The sequence below is a fragment of the Ascaphus truei genome, chromosome 16 (assembly GCF_040206685.1).
Source record: "Ascaphus truei isolate aAscTru1 chromosome 16, aAscTru1.hap1, whole genome shotgun sequence".
Classification (NCBI taxonomy): domain Eukaryota; kingdom Metazoa; phylum Chordata; class Amphibia; order Anura; family Ascaphidae; genus Ascaphus; species Ascaphus truei.
The window spans coordinates 46,952,282-46,978,931 of record NC_134498.1 but is presented as its reverse complement, the minus strand read 5'-3'; the positions used below and the strand labels follow the sequence as shown (position 1 = coordinate 46,978,931).

General features: G+C 44.0%; 1 protein-coding gene across 1 annotated transcript in view; it reads right to left on the bottom strand.

The window, feature by feature from the left end:
- Positions 1 to 26,650, bottom strand: part of COL4A5 (collagen type IV alpha 5 chain) — a 122,288-nt gene that overhangs the window by 15,985 nt on the left and 79,653 nt on the right. The window contains exons 24-41 of the mRNA XM_075573450.1: positions 26,299 to 26,490; positions 25,542 to 25,710; positions 24,881 to 24,973; positions 24,111 to 24,215; positions 23,508 to 23,605; positions 22,365 to 22,515; positions 21,202 to 21,315; positions 16,227 to 16,394; positions 15,361 to 15,450; positions 13,574 to 13,723; positions 11,885 to 11,983; positions 11,101 to 11,190; positions 9,727 to 9,866; positions 8,441 to 8,567; positions 7,708 to 7,788; positions 6,621 to 6,719; positions 6,467 to 6,517; positions 4,995 to 5,180 (exon numbers count right to left, since the gene is read on the bottom strand). Coding sequence (XP_075429565.1) covers positions 4,995 to 5,180; positions 6,467 to 6,517; positions 6,621 to 6,719; positions 7,708 to 7,788; positions 8,441 to 8,567; positions 9,727 to 9,866; positions 11,101 to 11,190; positions 11,885 to 11,983; positions 13,574 to 13,723; positions 15,361 to 15,450; positions 16,227 to 16,394; positions 21,202 to 21,315; positions 22,365 to 22,515; positions 23,508 to 23,605; positions 24,111 to 24,215; positions 24,881 to 24,973; positions 25,542 to 25,710; positions 26,299 to 26,490 — 2,203 coding nt within the window. The remainder of the gene's footprint in view (positions 1 to 4,994; positions 5,181 to 6,466; positions 6,518 to 6,620; positions 6,720 to 7,707; positions 7,789 to 8,440; positions 8,568 to 9,726; positions 9,867 to 11,100; positions 11,191 to 11,884; positions 11,984 to 13,573; positions 13,724 to 15,360; positions 15,451 to 16,226; positions 16,395 to 21,201; positions 21,316 to 22,364; positions 22,516 to 23,507; positions 23,606 to 24,110; positions 24,216 to 24,880; positions 24,974 to 25,541; positions 25,711 to 26,298; positions 26,491 to 26,650) is intronic.

The following is a 26,650-nucleotide window of genomic DNA, read 5'->3' as shown; positions in this document are numbered from 1 at the left end:
ATGCTCTGGTACATCACACGCCATTCACTGACACAGCGTGAGCTTGGTTTACAATTAGATTGTCTGAGCGGTAAACTTATTTCATGAGCAAATGAATTGAGAGTCCTGGGGGAATGTCGTCTATTGCTGAACACAAAACCGCCAGATCCATTTTGATAGTACTATTAATCCATTTGGCGCTGGGGGGGGGGGGAGAGGGAAGACCGTCGAAGACTGAGTCACTCATTGAGCCACCTGTGCTGGAGCTGATTGAACCACCTGAAAACCTGACCTGTTGGTAGCCCTTGAGGACTGGAGTTGGCCGCCCCTGATATAAAGGAACACTGATATCTTTTATGTTAACACTTCCGTTAAACAGAAGTGACCAGCACATTAGTGGATACAATGAAACCAGCATGCGATTATATCAATTCCAGCTGGTCTCTGTTCCAACAGCAGATAGTCGGTTTGTTTTTAAACTTAATGCTGCTAAATACGGTTGATTTTCATTAGGGATATACTATTCTGTTAGATGCCACGGGTCTATTTACTAAGATCCAATTTCAGTTATATGACATTAAAATAAGATTTCTGCAAGAAGTATATCCCAGGGCCAGTTACTGATTTGTCACACAAAAATGCCAATAGTTTTTGCAGCGAGTAATTATTTCTATATCAGTGTTATCCTAGTTTTGCGGAAGAAGCACTTTATGAAAATATGGTGTGCATTTGGTAAGGAAGCACCAAAGGAAAGCTAATCGCATAATCACTGCAGTGTTCTTACAATGTGCTTTACACATAGATCACTATTGGTTACAATCAATAAAGTGTTACAACCATTATCACTTGTTAATGGCCATTCTATAGCACTTCAGTGAATATAGCCGTTAGGCTCTAATGACACAATAGGGTTGCATTTAATACAACTGTGTATGCCAAGTCATTTCCTTAAAACCATTTAGAAACATTCGTTTCACACATCAGGTGCTCTGCTGTTACCAACAGCTCTTCTCATCTGATGTGGAGACTAACTGCTGGTAACCTAACTCCTTCACTGCCTCTAAGAGGTTCATTTGTCAAACCTGTCATACCAGTACTTGGATATTATAAGCACAGGCGAGAAAGATCTGAAACAATCTCTTCAAAATGGTAATTTTTGTTTTGCTGTGATTTTCACTCTACTGTGGGAGGCGTTAGGGAAAATGCATGTGAATATTTCCACGCTGGCACAGCCCTCTCACAGTCTGAGCCGGCTGTGCGCTGGTTACAGGTGAATAATTATGTCTCTTTCAGTGGTCTGAAGACTAAATAGCTTTCGAGTGTTCCACCGAGTAAATCACGTACTGTACTTTATGCGATGAAAGTGTGCCTTATAAATCCATTAATTATAGCAATTTGCTGGAACCCAAGCACTCTGAGAAGGGATCACCATGACACAGTAACATTTCTCAGAGCAAAGCTGATATTTTGCAGCATGACCTACAATTCCAACTGGAACACACAGTACGTTCCCTGACAGTTGACAGGAGTAGGTGGCATGAATGGGAACCCTCTGCGTCTCTACGCAGCACTGCATTCCAATACCATCATATTCATTCCCCTTCCTGCTGGTGGATGCCACCCGGCAGCGCAAGGCGCCAGAAACGCACCGATACGCTTTCATCGCAGGCGCGGTTCTATGCATACCTCTGAAACAAAACTGTATAAGGCTTAGAATCGAAATGGCATTAAGACATGGGGTTGTGTCGACCCAATTGCGAAATAACTTGGCATACTACAGCATACCGTACTAAAACGGTATGCTAGAAAATATCCCATCATCCCCCAGCATATTAACAGACGTGCAATTATCTACGAGTTACGGGCTGACCTGTAGGGCCTGGGGGAGGGGGGATATCACAATTCAACAATCCATTTCCATATTCCAAATTGCATCGTTAGACGAAGGGGGGAAATATCGAGATGGTTAGAAACATCAATAAACAAGCCCCCCCCAAACCCCTCCCCCACCCCCTGGTTACATTCCATTTTCAGTGACCCCTAAACACATGTATGAAACCAAACTATTACCGGTGCTATGGGAAACGAATGTAAATAGCATTCACTTCAATATACAATGCTAAGAATGGATGTGTATATATGTATATAATTACGCTACTGCTTTGCAATGTGTAACAGCAGCAATAGAAATGGGGGCGCTCTCTAAATGCAGTCATTTCCCCAGCACATTGGCGTCTTTTAATCACCCCCATACGTGATGCTGCAATGTCACAGCGTGTGTGTGCAGCACTTTGTTACTATGTGGAACAGAGAAGTGGAACGCTGACTTTCATGGAGCACGGATAATAGTTTGGTTTATTCACATTAGCACATGCACAAGTCAACACAGCCAACGGTTTATTGTGAGCAACGCATGCAGCAGACACGAGGCTTGCAGGGAGAGTACAGCTGAGCAGAGCTGCACTAGTCATTTCTCATTTAACCCCGGCACTACTGATCATGTACTGAAGCCTTTGGTAGCAAAACTGGGGCTATAGGTTATCAACATGTTTATAAAAAAGAAATAATGACATTGAACGCAACAGGATTGTGTGTTGCTTCCACCACCCCCCCCCCCCCATTACTGCCCCGGCTGGTGCAACAGGGAGGAAATGCCCCATGTAACTGCAGTAAATGTCATTGAATTATTTCACTGTAAATAAGACTCCTTTTCCTGAGATCCCCATTAGATAAGCATCTCCCTAGGTATGAAATACAGAAACGTGGTGCTTTCCTGTTTCTTTCTTTCAGTCTAAGCTGTTTTCTCAGCATGTACTGTAAGTGGCTCAGTGAGTAAAGACACTGACTGCAATCAGTACACTGCGTGTGAATCAGGGGAGCCCAATGCCCGCTGTCAGCTCCCTGTGACCTTTGGTAAGTCGCTTTATCTGCACACAACAGAGAGAGGCCCCCTGTTTGTAATTACTTCCTAGAGGGGTGCTATCAGGGAAGGGTACATATGCAAAGCATGGAAGAGGAAAGATCCCGGCCGATGCACACGCCTCTACTAATATGGAAAAAATAAATACGCTTTATTAAACATAGAAAGAAACACAAACATTGTTTAAAACCTAATACTAGCGCTGGTGTGCAGAGTGAATGAATTCTGCGCTCACAATAGAGGAGGTAATCATTCAAATCCTCCAGGTAAGCTACACTTGTCACCATGGGGTTAATAAGCACTAACCCAGAGGTGAGCGATGGTATTGCAAGCCTTATACTAACATAGCAAAAAAGATTTATAGATATTCTGTATCAACGTGTTGTATAAGTGCGACTGCAGCACTGAAGTCTGAGACAGAATGGGGAGCGGGTGCCTCCCTGTTAGGTAAGTGGTTCAGTATTAGAACTATTGGGATATTTCCGAAGAAGTTCTGAGTCCAGAACGAAACGCGCGTCGGGTGATGACGTCAGACCACTTACCTAACAGGGAGGCACCCGCTCCCCATTCTGTCTCAGACTTCAGTGCTGCAGTAGCACATATACAACACGCTGATACAGAATATCTAGAAATCTTTTAGCCATATATTAGTATAAGGCTTGCAATACCATCGCTCACCTCTGGGTTAGTGCTTATTAACCCCATGTGGACAAGCAGTAGTAAGACCACACAAGTATAGCTTACCTGGAGGATTTGAATTATCAACTGTTCTATTTAGAGCGCAGAATTCATTCACTCTGCACACCAGCGCTAGTATTAGGAGTGTGCATCGACAGGGAAGTCACTTGATGTCCCTGTGCCTCAGGTACCAAAAACATAGATTGTAAGCTCTGCGGGCAGGGACTGCGACGGTAGAAATACTGCATACTGTGCGCTATAATGTAACTGTGGAGCGCTTTACGTCCCATCGGGTGAAAAGTGCTATATGAAATATAGAAAGGATCCAAACTTGGAAAAAACGCGGAACATTGCATTGCAGAAACTGGGGCTAAGCAAATGCAATATTAAAAAATGCTTTATTTGTATATATATAAATATATATATATATATATATATAAAAAAGTGGAGTGATGCCATACAGAAAAATGAATGTACGGGAAGTGCTAATAACAGGTGAAATAACCAGCACTGTGCTCAGTAATATTCTCCCTGAATGCAGTGAATTACAAAAATGTGAGCAGGTCCCACACACAGACATGGAACAGCAGGTGAAACGTTCAGTGGAATTCTGATGAATCAGTGCAGACACGCGCTCACACCAAGATACCAGCGTCCAAATTTGCTCATGCATCAGTGCCCCCCGGATTGGATTTCACAGTGTAGAAGCCATTGATTTTTGTTGACGCGTGCCCACTATTGTCACTAACAGTGAGACCATGACAGGAGCTCGGCTAACGCAGGCGGTGATAACGCAGGCGGTGATGATGCGGAGTTTAAGTGCACACTAGCTCATTTCAGTGATGTCATGCTGAGATCGTAACATTCAAGTGCTCTGCCTTTTGCTGCCAGCGATTAGCCTTTCATTACAGAAAATACCGTTTTTAACTTGTGCAACTTTAGGGCACTAAACAAATGATCAGATTTCATCAGTGGTTGAAGTGGCTTAAAAACAAAAGTGGTACTTTGCCCAATTTCAATCAATTTAAAACTCATTAACAGGGAATACGTATTTTTTTTTTGGCACGCATTTAAAAAAGGTTTATATGCAACATATAAACCCGGGAAGAATAGAAATGTGATGAAAAAGAGGAGATACCCGGAGTTTGCAATATATAATAAAGCATAATACTACTTCCGTAGCGAGACTTCATTCAGATATTGTATGTACAAAATGAGTCAGATTGACTCCAAATCAGTGAGACTCCCAGAAAATCAGCGCGTCTGTATCCATCAGCGAGCTTAAATGGGACCGCTTCATTTTATATTATTCACAAAGATGATGGGATGGGTAAATGGCCGGACTATGATGCTCAGAGGCTAACAAGCTGGCAGCAAAATAAGGATTGAGGTGACCCCCTTATAGTTATTTTGTTACCTGATCTTCCAGGAGGACCCACAGGCCCGGCGTTTCCTTTGGGACCCTCCAGGCGGGGTCCCGGTGGTCCGGGTTGTCCTTGTGACCCTTGTAGACCTGGAAGTCCTGGAAAGCCTTGTTCTCCTTTGGATCCGGGAAAGCCGGAATTTCCGGGGGACCCAGGAAATCCTGCATCGCCCTTGGCACCTAGAAAACGTACGCAAACGAAACATTTTCCACTTTTAAAATAACTTCCTAGGATACTTTGGTATTTTGTTTTGTAACTTGGTCTCCTAGGCTTATTTCAGAGAAACATCCCTTTCCATGGGGTTAAGACCCCATTCATTTCCAATTGTTTCAAAAGATGTTCTTAAGGCTGCAGACCCAGCAATATCCTACATGTTGTTTTAATAGATCAGTTCTGTACTATGAGAAAATACTTGTAGCATTTTATTTAAACAACTCTGAATGACATTTTTAATGTATTATAACGTAACAAGTATTTTTTGATTCAATAGCAACCATTTACAAAGTCACATCCCCTTCCTCTTCTGAAACAGGCTCTGGCACACCCCTTTTTGAGCCCTGCCCTCTCTCTGGCAGTGCAGCAATTGTATCTAGTGACTGCTTGGTCACATGATCTTCCCCACAGAACTTTGCATCTTTGGACCTCTTCTGCTGCACTGGCAGCCATTTAGTGAACCCCTGAGTCGAATCTTCACTGATCGAGCAACCAATTGAACTAATTACTTATCATTGTGTGAATTGTATTGATGCGCATATTAAAGGGGAAAAGCTCGGACTGCTGCTTTAACTTAACATATTCAGAGATATTTTGCCTCTGCTAACATTGCCATAACAACCCCCATTAATGTTATCACTAATGCCTCGATCATAAGCAACAAACATTTAAAGCGTAATAGAAAAAGGTTGGACATCTTTTTAGAAAGGAAAGGTATACAGGGATATACCAAATAAGTAACATGGGAAGGATGTTGAGCCAGGGAGTAATCCGATTGCCAATTCTTGGAGTCAGGAAGGAATTCTTTTCCCCTTATGAGATATCATTGGATGATATGAAACTGGGGTTTTGTGTTTGGCTTCCTCTGGATCAATATACTGTAAGTACGGATATAGGATAAAGTATCTGTCGTCTACATTTAGCATAGGTTGAACTTCATGGACGCATGTCTTTTTTCAACCTCATCTACTATGTAACTATGATATGTATATCCCGGGCAAGTCACTTTATCTAAATGGAAATCTGGCACTCGAGCTTTGACACAGCCTCAGTGTCTGCATTATTCTACTAAGTACAGTACTGTGCTCAGCAATAGAGCTAGCAGTGTGATAACGTTTTGTTATGTGTAGTATTTATCAGCACTGTTTTGTATTGGTCAATTTCTCCTGCATCTTAACTATCCAATGCCCTCAATCAGATCGCCTGTCCCTCAATTCATTACTCAGTTTATTGAATAAGCGGGACGTGTTACCTGGAACGCCTTGAAGTCCCGGCAGCCCCGGGGAGCCAAACCCCGGCAAACCTGGAACAGAGAACAGCCTTTTTTAGCTGTATAAAGTGGCAGGCGAGAAAGCAGAGGAACAAAAGCCAGTTACGCAAAGCAAAAGCATCAAACGGTGACGAACCGGATTCTCCCTTCAGCCCAGCGGGTCCAGGGATCCCATCCTGTCCTGGCTGACCTTTCTCGCCAGGAGATCCTGGCGACCCGGGGCGACCTCCATCTCCTGCGGAAACCACAAACGTAGGTAAATACATCCACAAAAGTGCGTTTTTGTACAAGACAGCATTATATACTAACACCAAAAACAGAGCTATACATGCACACTATAATCCAGGACAGTAATGCAGACGGCGACTTTCATACCAACTGCATTGTATGGGAATATATTCTGATCTGTGCATTGTATGTTATATGGGAATATATTCTGATCTGTGCATTGTATGTTATATGGGAATATATTCTGATCTGTGCATTGTATGTTATATGGGAATATATTCTGATCTGTGCATTGTATGTTATATGGGAATATATTCTGATCTGTGCATTGTATGTTATATGGGATTATATTCTGATCTGTGCATTGTATGTTATATGGGAATATATTCTGATCTGTGCATTGTATGTTATATGGGAATATATTCTGATCTGTGCATTGTATGTTATATGGGAATATATTCTGATCTGCGCAGTAAATGATATATAGCGATTATATCACCCCTGGAGATGGGCACATTTTTTGGGAGGATTTGGATCCGCTGCAGATCGTCCGGTTCCTTTGGTCCGCGGATTTCAGCGGATCAGTCTCAAAAATGGCGATTCGCCTTTTGTGGATTATTATTATTTTTTTTTTAACAGCAACAATTCAATCCGCGGATTCTGCGATCTTTAAAACCCGTCAGCGCATTGTATCCAATGGCGGTTTTGGATTCTTCCGCACGGATTGAAACTGCAGCAACGGTTGGCGGATTTTACACCGCGGGACATATTTTGGAAGGCGGATTCGGAAAAATCCGGGAAACGGATCGGGACTGGTTTTCCCATCTCTAATCAACCCTCTGTCTGTCATAAAAGCACAGTTTGTAGTTTGCAACCTGCAGCCACAGTTACAATGTATCGCCGACAACCAGACCAGAAGGAAGATCACAGATATGTTTTATATAGAGACGTGGAAAGGATACATGTAACACGGGGAATATAATGCTTATTCTTACCCCGTGACCCCGGAGAGCCGGGGGACCCAGCATTTCCTGGGGGGCCCTCATCCCCCTTTGACCCAGGAAGACCTGGGGTGCCTAAAAAAAAAAATCACAACCATTAAGATAGTGAGAACAGCACCAAATCCGTCCCAGTTCTTCTGCAGTTCAAGGCAAGAAGTGTAAAATGGCACAATATGCAGGGAAGAGATTGACTCACACAACACCTCCCCTGCCATTTATCCCACAGCTCAAAATACTTACAAAGTACTTTTCAAGCTATACTTCTGTCTCTGGGAGTACATAGGTACATCACAAAAATAATACTCCAGCAGGTATAAGTGATTTGTAGCAATATATCATATCCGTGCAGTTGTTGGAACTTGCCTCGGGTGCAAAAATACCTAGCTTCTCCTCTGTGTGCATATATATATACACACACACACACACACACACACACACACACACACACACACACACACACACACACACACACACACACACACACACACACACACACACACACACACACATACACATACACAAAATGACATCTCATCCAGAGACATAAATACCAGCACTGGAAGAGTCCAACACATTATCACATGACATAGATCATATATTATACACCACGTTACCCAGCAGTGTCTGCATTATAATATCCACCAATCTTAAAAGTGTGTATAATAATTCATGTGAATGCCACAAAGTGGCTGAATCGTATTTAAAACCAGAACAGGCTGGGTTTTACCTGCGAATCCTGGACGCCCCGCATCTCCTTTAGTGCCCGGAACTCCTGGTAATCCGGGCAGACCCGGGTTTCCTGGTCCCCCTTTAGTGCCAGGGTTGCCTGGATACCCACCTTGCCCAGGCTCACCCTAAAGGGACAAATATGATACATTTGTATAAATGCCCCACACATTAGGTTACCACGTGGCTTCTCCAAAAATACTGGACACAATAGTGAAAGGTGCGATGCGCTTGACACAAACACACACACCCCTCCCTCTCAATTCTATCTGCTCCATGCGGTTCCCTCCTCTCCTTGGCCCCACCTCCAGGCTCCTGACACCTCCTCCTGATTGGGTGCTGCTGGGTAATGCAGCCAATCAGGAAGGAGGAAGCTGCCCAGCCCCCTAGCAACAACTCTGCACTCTCTCTGCTCGGGGGAATCCCGCCCCCCTCCCCCCCAAGCCGGTCAGGTCACTATGGCTAGAGAGGTAATACTGGACACATACATGTCCAGTATCACCTCTAGTTTTTCACTGGACCGCTTCCAAGTAGAGGATAGTCCGGTTCAATACCGGACACCTGGCAACCCGACCTACACACTTAAAGTATCATTGCCAAGCTGGAGGAATACTGGTGTCTAACTCAACTCAAGATATCTCATTGGTTTCAAATAGTTTCCTTCCTTTGATAATTCTGCGGCTGTTGAATTAGCATAAGATTTGCAGCAGGCAGACTTTGGCAAACACCACCCATAATCTATCGGGAGTTCTTCACCTTTCCTTATAGACTTTTGCATCAAGAAGCAGCATGCTGCATAAAGCCATGTAGTAAAGGCAATGCAGGTCACCATCTTCATACAAAACATAATGAGAGTTATTTAGCAACGCATCCCCAGCTCCAAAACTGGAGCACAACCCAGTGCAAAGCAGGGCCCCAGATCTAGCCCTCCTGCAGCTGTTAATAGGATTCCTATCTTTGGAGACATGTTCATGCGGTTTTTGGGACTGTTCTCCCCCAGTTTTGCAGTGGGGAGGTTTTCTGGATGTTTCTGGATTTCTTCGACTGAACCACTGATTGAGCCACCTGTGCTGAAGAAGGGATATCCTGAAACCCTGATCTTGTTGGTGGCCCTTGAGGACTGGAGTTGCCCACCTCTGGTCTTAAGTGCTTTTGTGCTGACCGGGCACTAACACACGGTAACTCCCATTTACTTGAATGGGAGTTTCCAGCATTAGGTGCCTGATCGGCACTAGCTCCCTTTACAGCCTTACCCATGGTGGCCCTCAGGCTGACAGAATGAAATACCTTTTGTCCAGGTGAGCCGAGCTGACCCGAGCCTGAAATTCCTGAGTCGCCTTTATCACCTTTCAGTCCAGAAAACCCAGGAGACCCCGGTGAGCCAGGGCGCCCTCCTGATCCAAGTGACCCTTTAGTACCAGGTGGCCCTATAAGGAGGGGATTTAAAAACACGGTAAGATGAGGCCTCTGTGATATCCCTAATTTCGTTTTTTTCCCCCTTCATTTAAATCAGCACCAACTGCATTTAATGGCCCTTTCTATGTCCGTGTATGTTTGTATCAAACTTCCATATTCTCGGATAGCAGCAAATAGTTACATCATTAAAAATGCTTCAATTAAACCTTTTTTGTGTGTGGTTTGATGATGGTGTACTCTATTATTTGATTAGCTTTATTGGTCCATTTTATTGTGGAGTATATTTTTCTAGATTTTTCATCTTGAAATATATTTTTTCTATTAAGTTTTATCCCTAAATGCCCCTAATAGGTTAAACGTAAACAAAGAAATGAGAGTATGCAGCCCTGCCTGCCGGAGTATGAGAATTAACTTCCACTTGTAACGAGCTCAGTGTAAGGACGGATCTCTTTCTTCAGAACTTCTAACATAAATGCTCCTCCAATGTAACTACAGCACACATCGCTGCGAAATGCTCCAAGAACTAGATTGGTCATCACTTGAGTCTAGGCGCAAAGTTCACCTTTCCTGTCTTGCCTTCAAATACTTTCTGGGCAAGCTACCCAGCTACTTGAACAAGCTCCTCACCCCTACCACCTGCAGCACTTATCATCTGAGATCTGACTCCAAAAGGTTCAGCAAAGTATCCGGCCGTTCCTTCTTCTCTCACCGTGCACCCCACAACTGGAACATCTACCGGAGACTCTCACAGCCGCCACCAGTCTAAGTTCTTTCAAAACTAAGGCTGTCTCACACTTTAACCTGGTCTGTAACTGTTACATACGCCTATAATATATATTATCTCTCTGTGCATGCAATGTCTTGTATATAATGTATAACCCTGTTCACTTAATGTAACCATATATTTGTAACCATGTATTTGTCATCATAACTCTGTGCCCAGGACATGCTTGAAAACAAGAGGTAACTCTCAGTGAATTACTTCCTGGTAACACATTTTATAAATAAAATAGATTTAAATTAAGCTTTAATATATCCTTTAAAAAAAATGGTGTTCAATGGCTTTGCTGAATTCCTTAGTGTTTTTTGTTGCTCTCCACCTTCCAAATCAACACAGACCTCACTACTTGGATGCCAAGAGATGGAGGGTGAACACGCCATTCAGCATAAAGTCTATTGCAAAATGCCATGTTTGTCTTGTGACCCCCCCCTACCCCCTCTCTTTGCACCTCATGGGAAACCCACCAGGAAGTCCCATTTCTCCCATGCTGCCTTTCTGTCCGGGGGACCCCGAAGGACCGGGCTGTCCAGAAAAACCAGAGTCTCCTTTAGGCCCTGAGGAAATAATACAGAAATATGAGGAAGTTAGGAGTTAACGAGATTTTGTTATCACGTGTCAAATGTCGGGGGAATGAGTTATCGGTATCGGCCAGCTGCCGAACCGATGCAAGACAGCCACGGAGTTATAAAGACAACCAACATTTAGTGCTCCAATGGAATCTCCCGTTGGTGAATCCCATGTGGTCTTTTTTTGCATTGGTTTTGCAGTTTGGAGACTTTGATAAATATCTACCATTACATGTAACCGGTGGGATACTACAATGTATTGGCATGCAGGTGCCCCCGCTTTGATCTCACCGGCTAGCACCAACAAGAGAACCAACAGCATAAACCAGTGCAAAGGTGGAATGTCCAAAGGTTCGGGGGTCAGTGATGACATGGAAAGACATTTGCTTAAGAAGTCCTCATTTTTTTTTAGGAGTTGACCAAAAAAAAATCAGCGTTTCTCCAAAATAAAAAAAATGACTGAGTAGCGTGGTGAGAACATGTGCTTAGAAAGGAGAAGGCGAAGCATTTAAACAAATAACAGTCTTGGGATTTGCTCAGGAAGGATTGCAGTTTTAGATCATGTGCTGTGCGTGTAATGTAGGACCAGAGGGGCCCTCGAAGAATCCTTCTGCAATGTCATGCAAACCACTTTGGCGGTCGTATGGTTAATGTCAGAGGTCTATTTGCTATCCCCCCACACCTGCAAATCCTGGTGATCCTGGAAGTCCGCTTTGACCCGGTGACCCCGGGTCACCAGGAAGCCCACTGATGCCTTTCGCTCCGTTGACTCCTGCCACGCCTTTAGGAAGATAAGAGAAAATGTGACATGGGGTTGGAAGTAACGCAGTGTCCACGCGTGGACTGCAAAGTCACGAACAAGACAGTAAATAAGTCACTACGCCTGTGCCCACACCCTGAACAGCAATGCTTCAAACAGGACTGACATATACCCAGGGTTGCCACCACTGCGAGTTTGACCCAGAGACTCCGGGTTTCGGCCTCAGCACCATAAGGCGCTCCGTTGTCATGGCAACTTGACGTCGCGTGACACTGTGACGTTATGTTGTCATGGCAACGTCGCCATTTGACGTCGCGGAGCCATGCTGACGGGACCTTGCAGGGAGAGATGATGCCGGGAGATGCTGCCGCCGCCGGTAAGAGAAATAAATATATAAATAAGATAAATACATGTAAAAATGTTTATTGCAAAAAGTCTCAGAGTTAGCCTTCCATAGAAGGTGGCAACACTGCATATACCACTCAACTGGAAGGGTACCCCCAACATCCAGAGATACGGCAGCTTCCTTCACTCAGGTCTCTATTCAACAGGCTGTGAAACCACTTCCTAGTACTGGAGAAGATATCGGCTCTATTCAAACAAATGGGACTGAAATATTCTCCAGCACAGGGAAGGAACTGGAAGGCATGTTGAATAAGTGTTAAAGCAGCCTCCTCATTTAGTCACCACCGCCTCTTGTAGACTCATGGACTTCAACAGAGCCTAACTGATCAACGTCAGAAATATTCCACTAAAATGGAAGTCACCCTAAGCCTCACTCTTGGACACAGTGATGCCCATAAGAAGTTGCAAACATTGGTGTCAGCGATTGGTTTGCCTCTGAAGTTTAATGGTTCCTATTCAATATAGTGAGAAATAAAGCAACGCAAAGGTGACAATGCATAATGTTCAGTTGAAGTGTGTGGCGGTTAATGCATTGTCACTGTATTAAATAGAGGGAAATGTTACTTGCTTGTTCTAACAACAACATCGGAATTGAGAGGCACACCAAGTTCAGCTCTGTGATTATGGACTCTCCTATGTGTTCCAAAGAGATTGTGAGGAACATCTCAAAGATAGATGTGAGGAACATCTCACAGTCCTTGGGGTCCACCCTAAAATGTGTTGGGAAGGCAAGGAATAACATTCTATTCCCGTAACAATTTGTCATCATCGGCGCAGTGTTCCACAGTTTAGCAAAAACACTTAGAGGAAATCACCAAACATACAGCGTTACAACATTTTTGTGCTCTCTCAATTAACCATTTCAGAGCCCGGAGGAGCCTGCGACACTGCACAGTGTGTGACAGTTTTACTATGAAATTGCATTTATGAAGTTAAAGCCATTTGAAGAATATACAGTAAGATGAAATGCGGTGTCACTCGAACATGGACCATAATATTAATTGCATTTAAAAGTGCAGGCATACAGTATAAATCGCTGGCCCAAAAAGCTTACAATCTAATTGTTCTTGCAGGGAGGTAAAGTGACATGCACCAGGTGAATAAGGAGAACTGTTTCTCACAGTCAGTTGGCTACATGAATCTTTTCCAACTGGTTTAGGTTGGCCGCTACTCTTCCCTATCCGCACAGTCCCTCTTTTTTCTTACCTAGTGGTCCAAGTTCTCCTTTACTTCCTTTAGATATCAGGCCGCCCATATCGACTGTCCCAGGTCGACCTTGTATGCCAGTGGAACCCTTATCACCTTTAAAGCCCACCGAGCCTGGCGGGCCAGCTTTTCCAGGGAACCCCTCATTGCCTAGAATATACAACACATGTAGATCGCACATCCTCCAAGATTCCTAATGTACAGGTCAGTTGTGTGTAAGTAGCCGCATTATTATCCGCTATTTCTCTGTCCAGGCTGTGGCCATAGTTAGGAATACAGTGATGTTGATGTGTACGAGTTTGCTTGTGTAAGATATTGTTAAACACACAGCCTCATGGCCCCGCACTATAAACCACTTAAGGGGTTAATTTTATATACGCCAAAGTGTTCGGGCAAAAATCCCTATTGAGGTCAATGAGTAATTTGAGTAATCTCAAGTAATCCACCCAAAAATGCAACTTCATTTTCTAACAGGATTTAAAACTGTGGGTCCCTAAATAAGGACCCTCCCAACCCCCCCCCCCCCCACCAAAATAAAATTCCCAGAGTAGCTGGGAATGAAATGACTTCACTTTATTCTTTATACCGATCATAAAACCTTAGGACTGGGCTACATGGTGAAATATGTAATGATGTTGCAGCCTGCTACTCCGTAACATGAAGCATTCCCATGGGAGAGAGAAGAAAGCACGCACTGCCTGGGAAAAAATGATGGAGGCTGGATCGCAAAATAAATAGTCTTTATTTGTATACAGCGATCCAGCCGCCATCATTTTTTCTCAGGCAGCGCATGCTTTCTCCCCTCTCCCATGCAAATTCTTTCCGGCTCACCACATCGCAAGCAGGGAGCACGCCGATACCAGACGCAGCTACTAGAAGGTCGCGAGTACTATATGATTCAATAACTATTACTCGAGGACTATCTACTTGCTCACATTTGTCTAGCTCCGGGAGATTGAACTGTTAGGCTGCGTCCATGCAGCCGAAGACTGCGCTTGAGAGATGTCACCCGCGTTAAGCGGGAGCGTTTTGTGGCCAAGGTAGATGCGCCGTGAGGGGTGTGTGTAGGGTCGTGTCTGTGACGTCACGGAGCTGGTTCACTCTCATTGGGCGAACCGCTCACGTCACCTGCCCATCACACCGAAAAATCAGTTTCAACCGATTCCTCGCACACCACGCGGCCCCTCCTGCTATCACCCGCGCGGTCTTTGGGCACGATCATTGCCTCAAGGCCACGCCTCTGCGCGGTCTTCGCCAGCATGGACACAGCCTTACAGCCAGAGAGGGGAACTGCGGTCATCACAACTGTGGGGCCAAAGGCATCCCCTATGAACTTTTCTTCTGGAGCATAATAGGACTTTTGTACCAACTGTGACTATCCCCTGCATTACTATATGAATGTGTCCAGACTTCGCAGATGTTGTTACATATCAATATATGGTTGAAATGTTTTTTTTTCCATACTCGGAGCACTGATATAGGAGCTGCTGTTCCTGCTTTGTATACCCCAGCACATGGGTGCAGAGCTGCATCGGTTGCATACAGATTCACGTTCATTGCAATACTTTCGTATCAAACCAGTAAGAAAGTTCTTCGTAGATTTCTCAAGCCTCTGGTTTAATCTAAAGAAGACGTGTGTGAGGTATTCAAAGCTCAAACACGTGTAAATAACTCTGCTGCTGCTCCAATGCAACGTACCTCACTGCTATCACTAATATGGCTACTACAGCGATGAATATAATATTGTGTGGCAGTTAAGGTAAAGCCCACCTTTATCACTATGTTACCTTTAGGACCAGGGAATCCAGGACCTCCAGAATTTCCCGGTGGTCCCACAGGTCCTGGTGGTCCCATCACTCCCATTTCACCTTTAGCACCTTCAAAAAAAACAAAAAGCATACAAAGTCGGTATAAAAAACTAAATAATGCATGGAGTTTCATCATCTCAAGTCTCATGGAGAAAAAGGAGCGCCCAGTACAGCAACTCTGCTGGGACCTCAGAATGTTCCTGTTATACACGACCGTGTATGTGCAAAGCACTTAGATCAGTGTTTTTCAACACGGGTTCCCTGGGCACCCCGAAAGGGTTCCCTGTATTTTTCAGGTCATTTTAAAATTGTACCAAATACAGAAGAATTTACATTGCATTTAATCTCAGACGCGCTATTAGAGAGGGTTGGGGTTCCTTACAATGCATCTGATCTCAAACACGCTATTAGAGAGGGTTGGGGTTCCTTACAATGCATCTGATCTCAGACACGCTATTAGAGAGGGTTGGGGTTCCATACAATGCATCTGATCTCAGACGCGCTATTAGAGAGGGTTGGGGTTCCTTACACTGCATCTGATCTCAGACACGCTATTAGAGAGGGTTGGGGTTCCTTACAATGCATCTGATCTCAGACGCCCTATTAGAGAGGGTTGGGGTTCCTTACAATGCATCTGATCTCAGGCACGCTATTAGAGTGGGTTGGGGTTCCTCAGAATATCACATAGGATTCCACAACCAAAAAAAGTTTGGTAACCACTGACTTAGATAAACATGTGACTATTAGCATCAACTTAATGGCTACAGAGATGTCCCTGGGGTTTGGTTGACCGTTTCGGAGATACTCAAACATAACCTGTTATTAGGAACCAGAGACATACTGACCCGAGAAGCCTGGTGCTCCATCACGACCTGTTGAACCCGGTGACCCAGGAGGGCCCACAAATCCCCGTTCTCCTGGAAATCCAGGATTGCCACGGTCTCCTGGCAGCCCAGGGGCATCAAACCCTTGAGGCCCAGGATCGCCCTTATCGCCCTGAATACCTGGTACTCCTACATTGCAATGGGACATTTCATTGGAAGGTCAGTACATTGTAGCACGTTCAGTAATAAAAAAAAACTGTCACTGTCTGAGAAATCCGGACAAATAATTAGATTTTTGATTGTTTAATACAAAATATATGACTTTGTTTGGAAGAATTTGGTGATCACGAGCTGGATTCTTAACTTCTTAAGACTGGAGACAACGAGACATTTTTCTTTGTAACTCATATATATTAAAGGCGAGTCTTTTGTAGTCTGCCGAGTGTGTTTATATTCCTTTTGCATCAACACCCTACTTATAAATATGTTGCTGACCCCCCCCCCCCCAAAACGACCAATTTTTATTCATGTTTCTGTATATTTGAATTTTCCAAATAGGGAGTTCTTCCAGCAAGTTACATCAAATATAAATGTGTGATACTTTATCCAGCATCTGAAGCAAAGCAAAAAGCATGGATAATAAATAAAAGTAACGTCAATCAGTGATATGAGTTTGGGCTAGTTTGGTATTATTGGGAGTTTACACCAGGGCTGGCCAACTCCAGTCCTCAAGGGCCACCAACAGGTCAAGTTTTAAAGATATCCCTGCTTCAGCACAGGTGCCTCAATCAGAGGCTAAGTCTTCAACCGAGCCACTGATTGAGCCATCTGTGCTGAAGCAGGGATGTCCTGAAAACCTAACCTGTTCGCGGCCCTTGAGGACTGGCGTTGGCAACCCTTGGTTTACAGGATAATGCAAATATTTATACTAAAAAAGTTCTTGGTCTACCATCAATCGTGCTGTCCACCAAACCGTCAAGGCTAGGATGGCTACCTACCCTTCTTTAACGGTCAGTGATATATCTATAAATGGTACAAGCCATTTCTTATTCCACAAACAAGCTGATCTGAACAGTCATAAAAATATGTTCTCATCTTAACATTTGTGGGTTTGCAAGAATGTAACAGTGCACTCTTCCAGTTAGTTAACGCCAGTGGTATAAAAAAAAACCTCAAACGCTGTGAGGTTGTTGAGTGTCAACTCTGTCCTTGGGTCTTGGTTACTGGACACATAGTTAAACGACCAGAAATCTGGAGAAGCAGCCACAGTACCTTGGTAACCTTGGGTCACACGTCATCAGGTTTAGGATCACCAGCAAGTAGACACACCAAGCAGAAATGAGTTGTAAGGAATGCAGTCAGGGAGATGTTAGGTTAGGATAAAAAATAAAAGAAGCACACACAGGTTATAGAACAAACAGAAGTCTATGCTACAGTTAATTAAAGAAAAGGAAGAGAAACAAGATTAGCTCACATTGTTAAAAAAACAAAAACCTTTTAGTTCAATGCCATTTATAGGAGTTATAAATTGCCTGTCCTTTCATGTATTATTTCAATATGAGCTATACGTTTAGATTTGTGGTTCTTTAGCGTTGCAGGACAGGTTGTCCTGCTTTACGGCCTTTGTGACAATATGTGTTGTCCATTATAACGGTGCCCTCTTTACAAAATCCCATTCTGTCCCACTAATGTTCTCCTGCCGGATCCAGCTAAAGTCGCATTTTAACAGCGCCTCATAACAAAGGCCGCTCACGCTGCCTGCGCAACAGCAGCGTCCCAACAAATGAAAGTCAAGAACTGGATTGGCCACTAAGCCCCCATTTGTTTTGACAAACGCCGGTTACTTGCTAAGCAGAGGGGCATATTCTCCCCATCCTGCCATGTGCTCTCATGGTTAGAAATGACAGCAATTTTAACACCTTCATTTCCAGAGCCACAACTGTATGTAGACGGAGGTTTCCACACTCTATTTATGCTAAATCTGAATAAGACATCCCTGAATTGGGTTAGAAATCTCACATTTAAGGTATTAGGGCCATATTTACTAAGCGTTGCTATGCCATAAGATACCTTCTGGTGACAGAAGACCCCCTTAGAGTTCCTTCACTTGAATGGACCAAAAGCTGTCTCTCTACCAGTGCCATGTCTTATGGCAGAGCACTGCTTAGTAAACATGGTCCAAAGTTGCTGAAGCCTAAATGGAAAGAGATAGTTTGCCGAGTGGATTTACGTGCTGTGCAGTATTTGTTTACTAGTGCTGCACCATCATTTGGCATCTGCTACCAAAAACGTAATTAATAAAATAGGACGAAGCAGATATACACAGGGATACTCTGCATCTGGTTATGGGACCAGCACAGGCGTTCTTATGTGTTGTTACATGTAAGTTTAAATTCCCCATGAAAGAGAAGTGTGGGATCATAGCAAAAAACTCTGGTTTCACAGCAAAATGTATCCACTGCTTCTTAGGGTTACTATGAGTGCTACATCTCTGCGATACCAAGCGGCAATACATAAGGGCCTTTGTTGGCATTGGTGGCAGCAGGGATAGGCGACACTTGCTATAACATTACATTTTAAAATGCTCTGAAAAGTCTGGAATGATCCGCAATCCACTGAAAGCACATTGTCATTACCATGGAAAGCCAAGGTACAAATAGTTACAGGTCTGGCAGCAGAGGGGATAACAAGTACCTCACATATTATTTTGGAACTAAATTCTTAGCTAATCAATATTAACAAGAGAAGCTGCCAAAAACTACCCATCTTAATATACCCGATGAAGGACCCAGAGAGTTTGGAAAGCTTGTAACGTATCAACTACTTGTTGGTCCAATAAAAAGTATCACAGCCCCTACTCCCTCTCCCTCCTCTGTTACTACATGGAAGACAGGACCAACACGCCCCCCCCACCCGTCTTTGTCTATTAGGGTGACAATTTAATGAGTTGCAGGAACTCAGTCGGTTTTGGGGCAGTGCACTAATACAGACAGCCAATTTGTACAATACACAAGAGGAATCCTATTAAACTCATACTGGTTGGTGTCTTAGAATTGGAAGTTACTTGTTACAGAAGTTACACCCCACAGATAAACAGGCTGGATGCCTTTTCTGTTGCAAATTCTACTGTAGTTTGTACTTTTGCCAGAACCTAAAGTAATTATCTCTCTCACTACCAGCGGTGGATTACAACTCATGCCAGTACTGCATCTGGGATTCATCGGATTGCCACCTCGCTTAAAGGTTGCGCTGTTTAAATCTTTGAATTGAGACCTGGGCGAGAGAATGGAAACCTTAGGAATGCTAGTAAGAATGAACCTTTAACCCATTGATTAATTTTGTTTAATCTTCCAATGTACCATACATATGAATATATATGTATTTCTTTTATTTATAACAATGATCTCCTTTGCTGCCAAAGTGTTTTGCAACAAATGACTGCACTGGATCTCTTGCTGCTCTGACCGTAAAGGAATCGAAATACTGAATATCCATTTATATGGATAACAAAATGATATTAAGCCCAAGTTACAATACGGTCCGAAACAATATAGGATTGCATGAAATATACAGATCACGTGCATGAAACTGGTCATTCAGTGCAGACACAGACAGAACACAAACAATAGTGAATTAGTTGGTGGTTTAGGCATGCATTGCACATGAAAAGCAGCATGCGGTTAGTAGCTTAGCCATTAATATAGGTGACACTGTGCCGTATAGAATACTGTGATACAAGGTCTGCCAAGTGAAATGATTTGTGATCTCCAGAGACTTTGTGTGCAATAGTTCTGTTCGGCGTTTAACGCGTTCATGTTGGAAGGTTCCCATTGGGGTACTTCCAGCACTGGGGAGTTTTGGGTACAATTCAGTGGACGTGCAGTATAAACAGGAGACTCGCCGTGAAGCAACTATACACAGGAAAGATGTGCTCGAAAAGTATACAAGTGCTCAAGTATTTTAAAGCAGTGGTGAATGAAAATATATTGACCGCATTCTGCGTGATTATTAGTGTGCAAGTGCAGAAAAGTGACTCCTAGCCAGTGAATAGAATTTAACAATGCGGGTGAACACAGCAAATCTAAAACGGGTTAACTTTGGGGGAAAAATAAAGGCAATTTCAATTATTCAATCAACATAAAAACAATGACCAAAATCAAATAACATGTGAAAGAAAATGAAATCAACGTATGCGACTTCCAACATCGTTCTTGTTGTCTTTTTTTTTTTTTGCATTTTGATGATATTTAGACACATTGGGGGAGATTCCTGGAGGTCAGCTGTGGGTCAACGCATTCGATCCCTTTCAGTTAACGCCAGATTGGGGGCGTTACACCACAATGGACCTCAGTCAATCTCCCCCTTTAGGCCTTCTTCAATAAAGTGCGCGGATTCTGAGCCAGCACCCGGAAAGCACCACTGACTTGAATAGGGCTTTGTGCGCGGAAGCGCTGAGCTGGCGATATCAAGGGCCACCGTCGGGTCAGGATAATCCTGCTTCAGCACTAGTGGCTCAATCAGTGGCCCAGTAAAAGACTCGAGCTATTCACACCTGATCTACAGTGACTCTTATCTTTCGTAGCAGATGTGTGTTGGGTTCTAAGGATTTTTGGAGGGTAATTAAAAATAGCCGTTTCACTCTTAGGAAACAGTTATTTTGTTGCCTAGTGATTACGTGTGTTACATGACCTCCAAGATGAAATAGAAAGTAGCTTTATTTATATACTTTTTTCTTTGATTCCTCTGTTTTTTTTAAAGAAATTGTGGGAATGCCCCTGTTATGATATTGCCCTGTGTGCTGTCCCCCTTACCTGGCTTATTCTTCTATAACGTGACACTGGCCATTGGTGAAACAACCAGTTTGTTGGTGTAGCTGGTCTTACTGACACGGTTTGGTAGAACCCCATGTTACTATCGCTGTGATAGGACGTTCTGATTGTGTGCCTAAACACAACGTGTATGTAAAAACACAACAACTGATCATTCCTAGTCTTACCCGGTGGGCCGGCTGGTCCAGGAAGCCCTGGTGGTCCAAGGGGGCCCTGACCCCCAATGCCCGGTGTCCCCGGGGCTCCAGGATTTCCGGGCAGCCCATTTTGCCCCGCGTCACCTAAAAAATAATGATTAACATTAGATGCATTTGGTTTGATCTGAACCGTTCCATGGTGGAGAAGGGTGGAGAAGGGTGGAGAAGGGTGACGTAATATCGTAGGAGAGCAGGAAAAGGGATTTGTTGAGTGAGAGTTGGGAGAATAGTTAAACCATCAATCCAAAAACAGACTTGCACATTTTATCGCAATATGTTGTGACAGTGCAATTGGGCTCTCTGGGGACAACCAAGATAGCTAAACTCTCCGGATTATAACATGGTCTTTCGGTTCATTGTCCCATTTCTGCCTCTAAAGCAGCAGAACTGGTGACACTTTTCTGTGTGTGTTTTTTAATAGGTATGAAGCAGGGGGTCTCCGGAGCCCTTACTCCCCGAGGTACTTACCTCGGGAAGGGGATGCCAGTAACAGCTCCAGCTGGGCTAGTTGGGGTTATGAAAATGGCGGCTTAAATGTCTCTCGAGCCAATAGGAAGCCGTGACATCCTCCCTTGCAGCTTCCTATTGCCCCACATGACGTGGGACATATAAACTGCAAAGAGATACAGGTACCCCCTACGGAGGTCAGTATCTCGGGAAGCAGGGGGTCCCCGCAGCTTAAATGAATGGGGTTCAGTTCCGGAGACCACCCTACTTCAAACCTATTTTTCTTTTTACATACAAAAAAAGTGTCACCTGTTCTGCTAATTTAAGTCCATGTCCAATAAGCGCCATCTTTTTCTAACCCTATTCTTACATAGTGCGGACAATATATGTAGCGCTGTTCATAGAATGGTGCCGGCCCAACGCGTCTCTGCCCTGAGGAGCTTACAATAATGTCATTTATGGTGCCTGACGCACACGGAGATAAAGTGACTCGCCCAAGGTCACACGGATAAAAACTGGGCTTGTCCACTTCAAAGGTAAGTGTCCTTACCACTAAGCTACACCTTCAGTCCATTCCTAATACAACTTCACGTCATATCAGTATGCCCCCTCCCCCCATCCCATCAGTACTCCCCCCCCCACCCCATCAGTACTCCCCCCCCCCCCACCCCATCAGTACTCCATACCTTTTGATCCTGGTGATCCATCAAATCCTGTGCGGCCTTGGAGGCCCGGGTTCCCTGGAAAGCCTGGGTCTCCTTTTGGTCCCAGTGACCCTTTCAATCCAGAGGAACCTGGAGGTCCCTGAAGCCCAGGCAGTCCGAATCCAGGGTCACCCTTTCATTGGACAAAACAACAAGGAACGTAGACTTGTTGAAGGTTCTCTAATGCTAGTGCCCAGAATGTATCACGATTTGTTATTATTATTATTAATAAGATAATCGATAGGAAAACATTCACTGATGGGAGGTGAAGTAATTAACCAAAGAGCAAGTGTCAAAGACAGGAAGGGAACCCTCACCTCTTGTGTCTGATGTATTCAAGAGAGCTATGCTCCAGCTTTGCTATAGTATGTTTATGTGTTTATGTCTATAGGACATACTTAATAAAAAAACACTTACAATTCTTTAATGGTGTAATCCCACTTAGTTAGACCCATAAATGAAAGATGTGTGCAAATTGTCTTTAATTTCCATGGTGTGTGCAAATGGTCTTTAATAATTTCCATGGTGTGTGCAAATGGTCTTTAATTTCCATGGTGTGTGCAAATGGTCTTTAATTTCCATGGTGTGTGCAAATGGTCTTTAATTTCCATGGTGTGTGCAAATGGTCTTTAATTTCCATGGTGTGTGCAAATGGTGTTTAATTTCCATGGTGTGTGCAAATGGTCTTTAATTTCCATGGTGTGTGCAAATGGTCTTTAATAATTTCCATGGTGTGTGCAAATGGTCTTTAATAATTTCCATGGTGTGTGCAAATGGTCTTTACTTTCCATGGTGTGTGCAAATGGTCTTTACTTTCCATGGTGTGTGCAAATGGTCTTTAATTTCATGGTTTTCCAGTTCAGAGAAATGCCGATGAAGGTAATTATTTTGCAGGGACTTATAAAAATGGCCACCGTTTGTAATTTTCTACAAACTGCTTTATATCTTAGACCTTGTTACTGCAATGTTTCAATGACTGAATCCTCTTTTTTTATCAGTAACATGGTGCAGTATAAGCCCCAAACTAGAAACCAGCAAAGGCATCCCATGCAGATCCCACTGTGCTTACTACTGACTTACACACAGTTTGCACAATGTGGAGTGAATAACACACAACACCCTTACCTTTGACCCTGGTAAGCCAGACTGCCCAGGTATCCCATCTGAGCCGGGTCTTCCTGAGGAACCCGGTGATCCAGGTGGACCAGGACTTCCTGGAATCCCTAGTACACACAGGAGAAATGACTCTTCATCCCACAAAATAAGGAGACCAGCAGAACGCACTGCCGGTCAGTGCCATTGTTCTGGATAAGTTCTATGTTTTGTGGGAACTTGTGGGCAGGTACTGTATGTTATTGCTATTGCATGAAATAAAATACACATGGGAACCCAGTATGAGATGTAGCAGATACACCTTCAGGCTGTGAAGGGCTTTGTCACTTATGTATCATATCCGTGATGGAGTTTGTCCTACTACCAGCTTCAGCAGAATCCAAAGATCAAACAAACAGATAACCCCAGCGCGGCCAAAATACATGTATTTAAGTGGCTCTGTACCTTCATTAACCTAGACTTGGCTGCCCATGCTGTGGAAGATTTAGGGAGATTACGGCTTCCAATTAACTTTGGAAGCTAAAAAGCAATATGTTTACTGTTTGTAAATCCCAGAATGTGAATATCTGCAGTATAACAAGAACACGGAGCGTCAGAGACTGACGGAAATTCTACCTTTTTGCCCTGATGGGCCGGGGAGTCCAATGCCTGAAACACCTGCGTCTCCTTTTGCCCCTGGAAGACCTGGAAGTCCAGGCTGACCAGACTGACCAGGGTCTCCTATGAACACACAATGCTTGTATCAGAAAAGAAATAACGGGCAATGAAACACACCCCAGTGGATGGACGGTGATGTTCATTACTTGCACACTTTTCAGATCTCTCATCAAGAAGACATCTGAGAATATAAGGGTTTCTGCTCCGCTATTTTATTAGGTTGCATGCCCCGGCCGGGAAATGCATCTATGTCAGGGTTGGCCAACTCCAGTCCTCGAGGGCCACCAACAGGCCAGGTATTAGGGATACTCCTGTTTCAGCACAGGTGGCTCAAACAGTTGGTTAGATGTTGACTGGCCAACTTCAGTCCTCAAGGGCAACCAACAGATCAGGTCTTTCAATGAGCCACTGATTGAGCCACCTGTGCTGAAACAGGGATATCCCTAATACCTGGCCTGTTGGTGGCCCTTGAGGACTGGAGTTGCCCACCCATGCCTTAAGACATTGCTGCTGAGTGCAATGTCTCCACTCAATCGACTTTCTAGACTGGAAGACGCTGATGGAACCTGTTGGAAACATCTAGATGCACTTATGAAAGCTACTGTATTCTTGATATCTTTTACTTTGTACCCCCCCCTCCCCCCAGAACCTTCTCCTTGGTAAGAAAAATATACAGATTAACATAGAAGAAAAAAAACCCATCCAGCAGAATTCTGTGTGCCTCTCACCTGGAGATCCGAAATCACCTGGGATACCCGGGAGACCAGGTGACCCTGGGATTCCTGGTTCTGTCACAGTTTGTCCAGCAGAACCTTTAGGGCCTGAGAAGAAACAACATGATGTGGGCAAAGTGGCGGTTTATGTTTGAGAGCCAAATCTCTCGCAGTGCACAGTCAATCTTTCACTATTCCGCCCATAATGCAAAGGGCTGGTTCTAATGTGAAGGGGAGAAGAATGGGGACTTAGAGGTACAGAAAATACAATCGTATGAGGAGTATTATATATACAAATATATATATATATACGTACACAGGTATATATATGTATATATATTTTTTTTATAAGGAGTCATTCAAGGAATAAGGCATCTAATTGAAAACTATCAAGAACATTTTAGGTATTTGTAAAGAAGTACAGAGTGTGCTTTCTGCATCGCTGTCTAGACCCTAGGACCACACTGCTTTGCTAATGTCAGTTCATCCCCACGGTACAGAAAAAGATTAGCCGGCAGTAGAAAGAAAGATCTGATAGAAAGAAGTCTTTGGGATAGAGAAAGTTTTAAAAAAAAGGTAAAAACAAAGGAAAGAGATGGTATATATGTTTAAATATGTCATATGCGACAGAACGTCCCAGAATCTGCCCATTTCTGCAGTGGTCAGCTGGTATTACCTGGAACTCCTGGTGCCCCTGGACGGCCAGAGACACCTTGCACACCTTTTTCCCCAGCGGGACCCAATGGGCCAAAGCCAGGAGGACCCATTGGCCCTTTGTCTCCAGAGAAGCCAGGGACCCCAGGATCACCTGGAAGTCCTCGGTCACCTTTGAAGGCGAGGCCACCCTAAATACAACACAGAAACATGTCAGCCGGGCCGCCCCGATAAAGCTAGTTGCAAATTCTAGGCCATTCTAAAGCACATAGTTAGAAATGCCACCAGGAACATCCTAAAGGAACCATTCCAAGATGGGAATGTGGTTACGTTTTACACACGCACGGGAAGCACGATATAAATATGTTCTTTTGGAACATCGTACGTTTGACTGGTTGATTTATTGCCATCCCCAGTGTCGCTGACACACGGCTATTCACTGCCAGGGTAACGTGACCACTCTCCACTACTCCATGAATAAAAAGCCATATAACTTTATTCTGACCACAAGGGAAAGCGGTTTGTAAAAACTTTATACTGAAATCGTGCTACGTCGAACGTGCTAGTGTATGCAACATATGCCAACTCCTACAGTGTTCCCAACATATCTGTTAGATTGTAAGCTCTTTGGAACCCAAATTCATCTCTTCTGGTATCTCCTTGTATTGTACACTAACCCCCTGTGTTCTAATGTCTGTTTTGCAGTATGCCGATTTCATCGTTGGTGCTATGTGAATGAGTTTGGTACCGTGCTGATTACGTGTGGAAGTAAGACATACTGGTTCTCCCTTGGGACCAGGAAATCCTGGTGAGCCATCTCGTCCAGGGATCCCATCCTGACCCGAAGTCCCCGCTGGTCCTGGGAATCCAGGGTCGCCTCTGTCTCCTTTCAGGCCGGGAAGTGCATTTGAGTCACCCGGTTCTCCTTTAAGACCCGGGCGGCCAGGGGAGCCAGGGCTACCAGAAAAGCCCTGTGTGGGGAAGACAAGCAGAGATCAAACTCCCCTCTCGTGGCCTTTAACCACTGTTCAGAGGTGCAGTCCCTCCTAGAACCAACATGTATCAACGGCAGTGACATATTGTGGGGTTAGACCTGGGTGACTGATGTCTCTTTGTTTACCAAAAATCAGG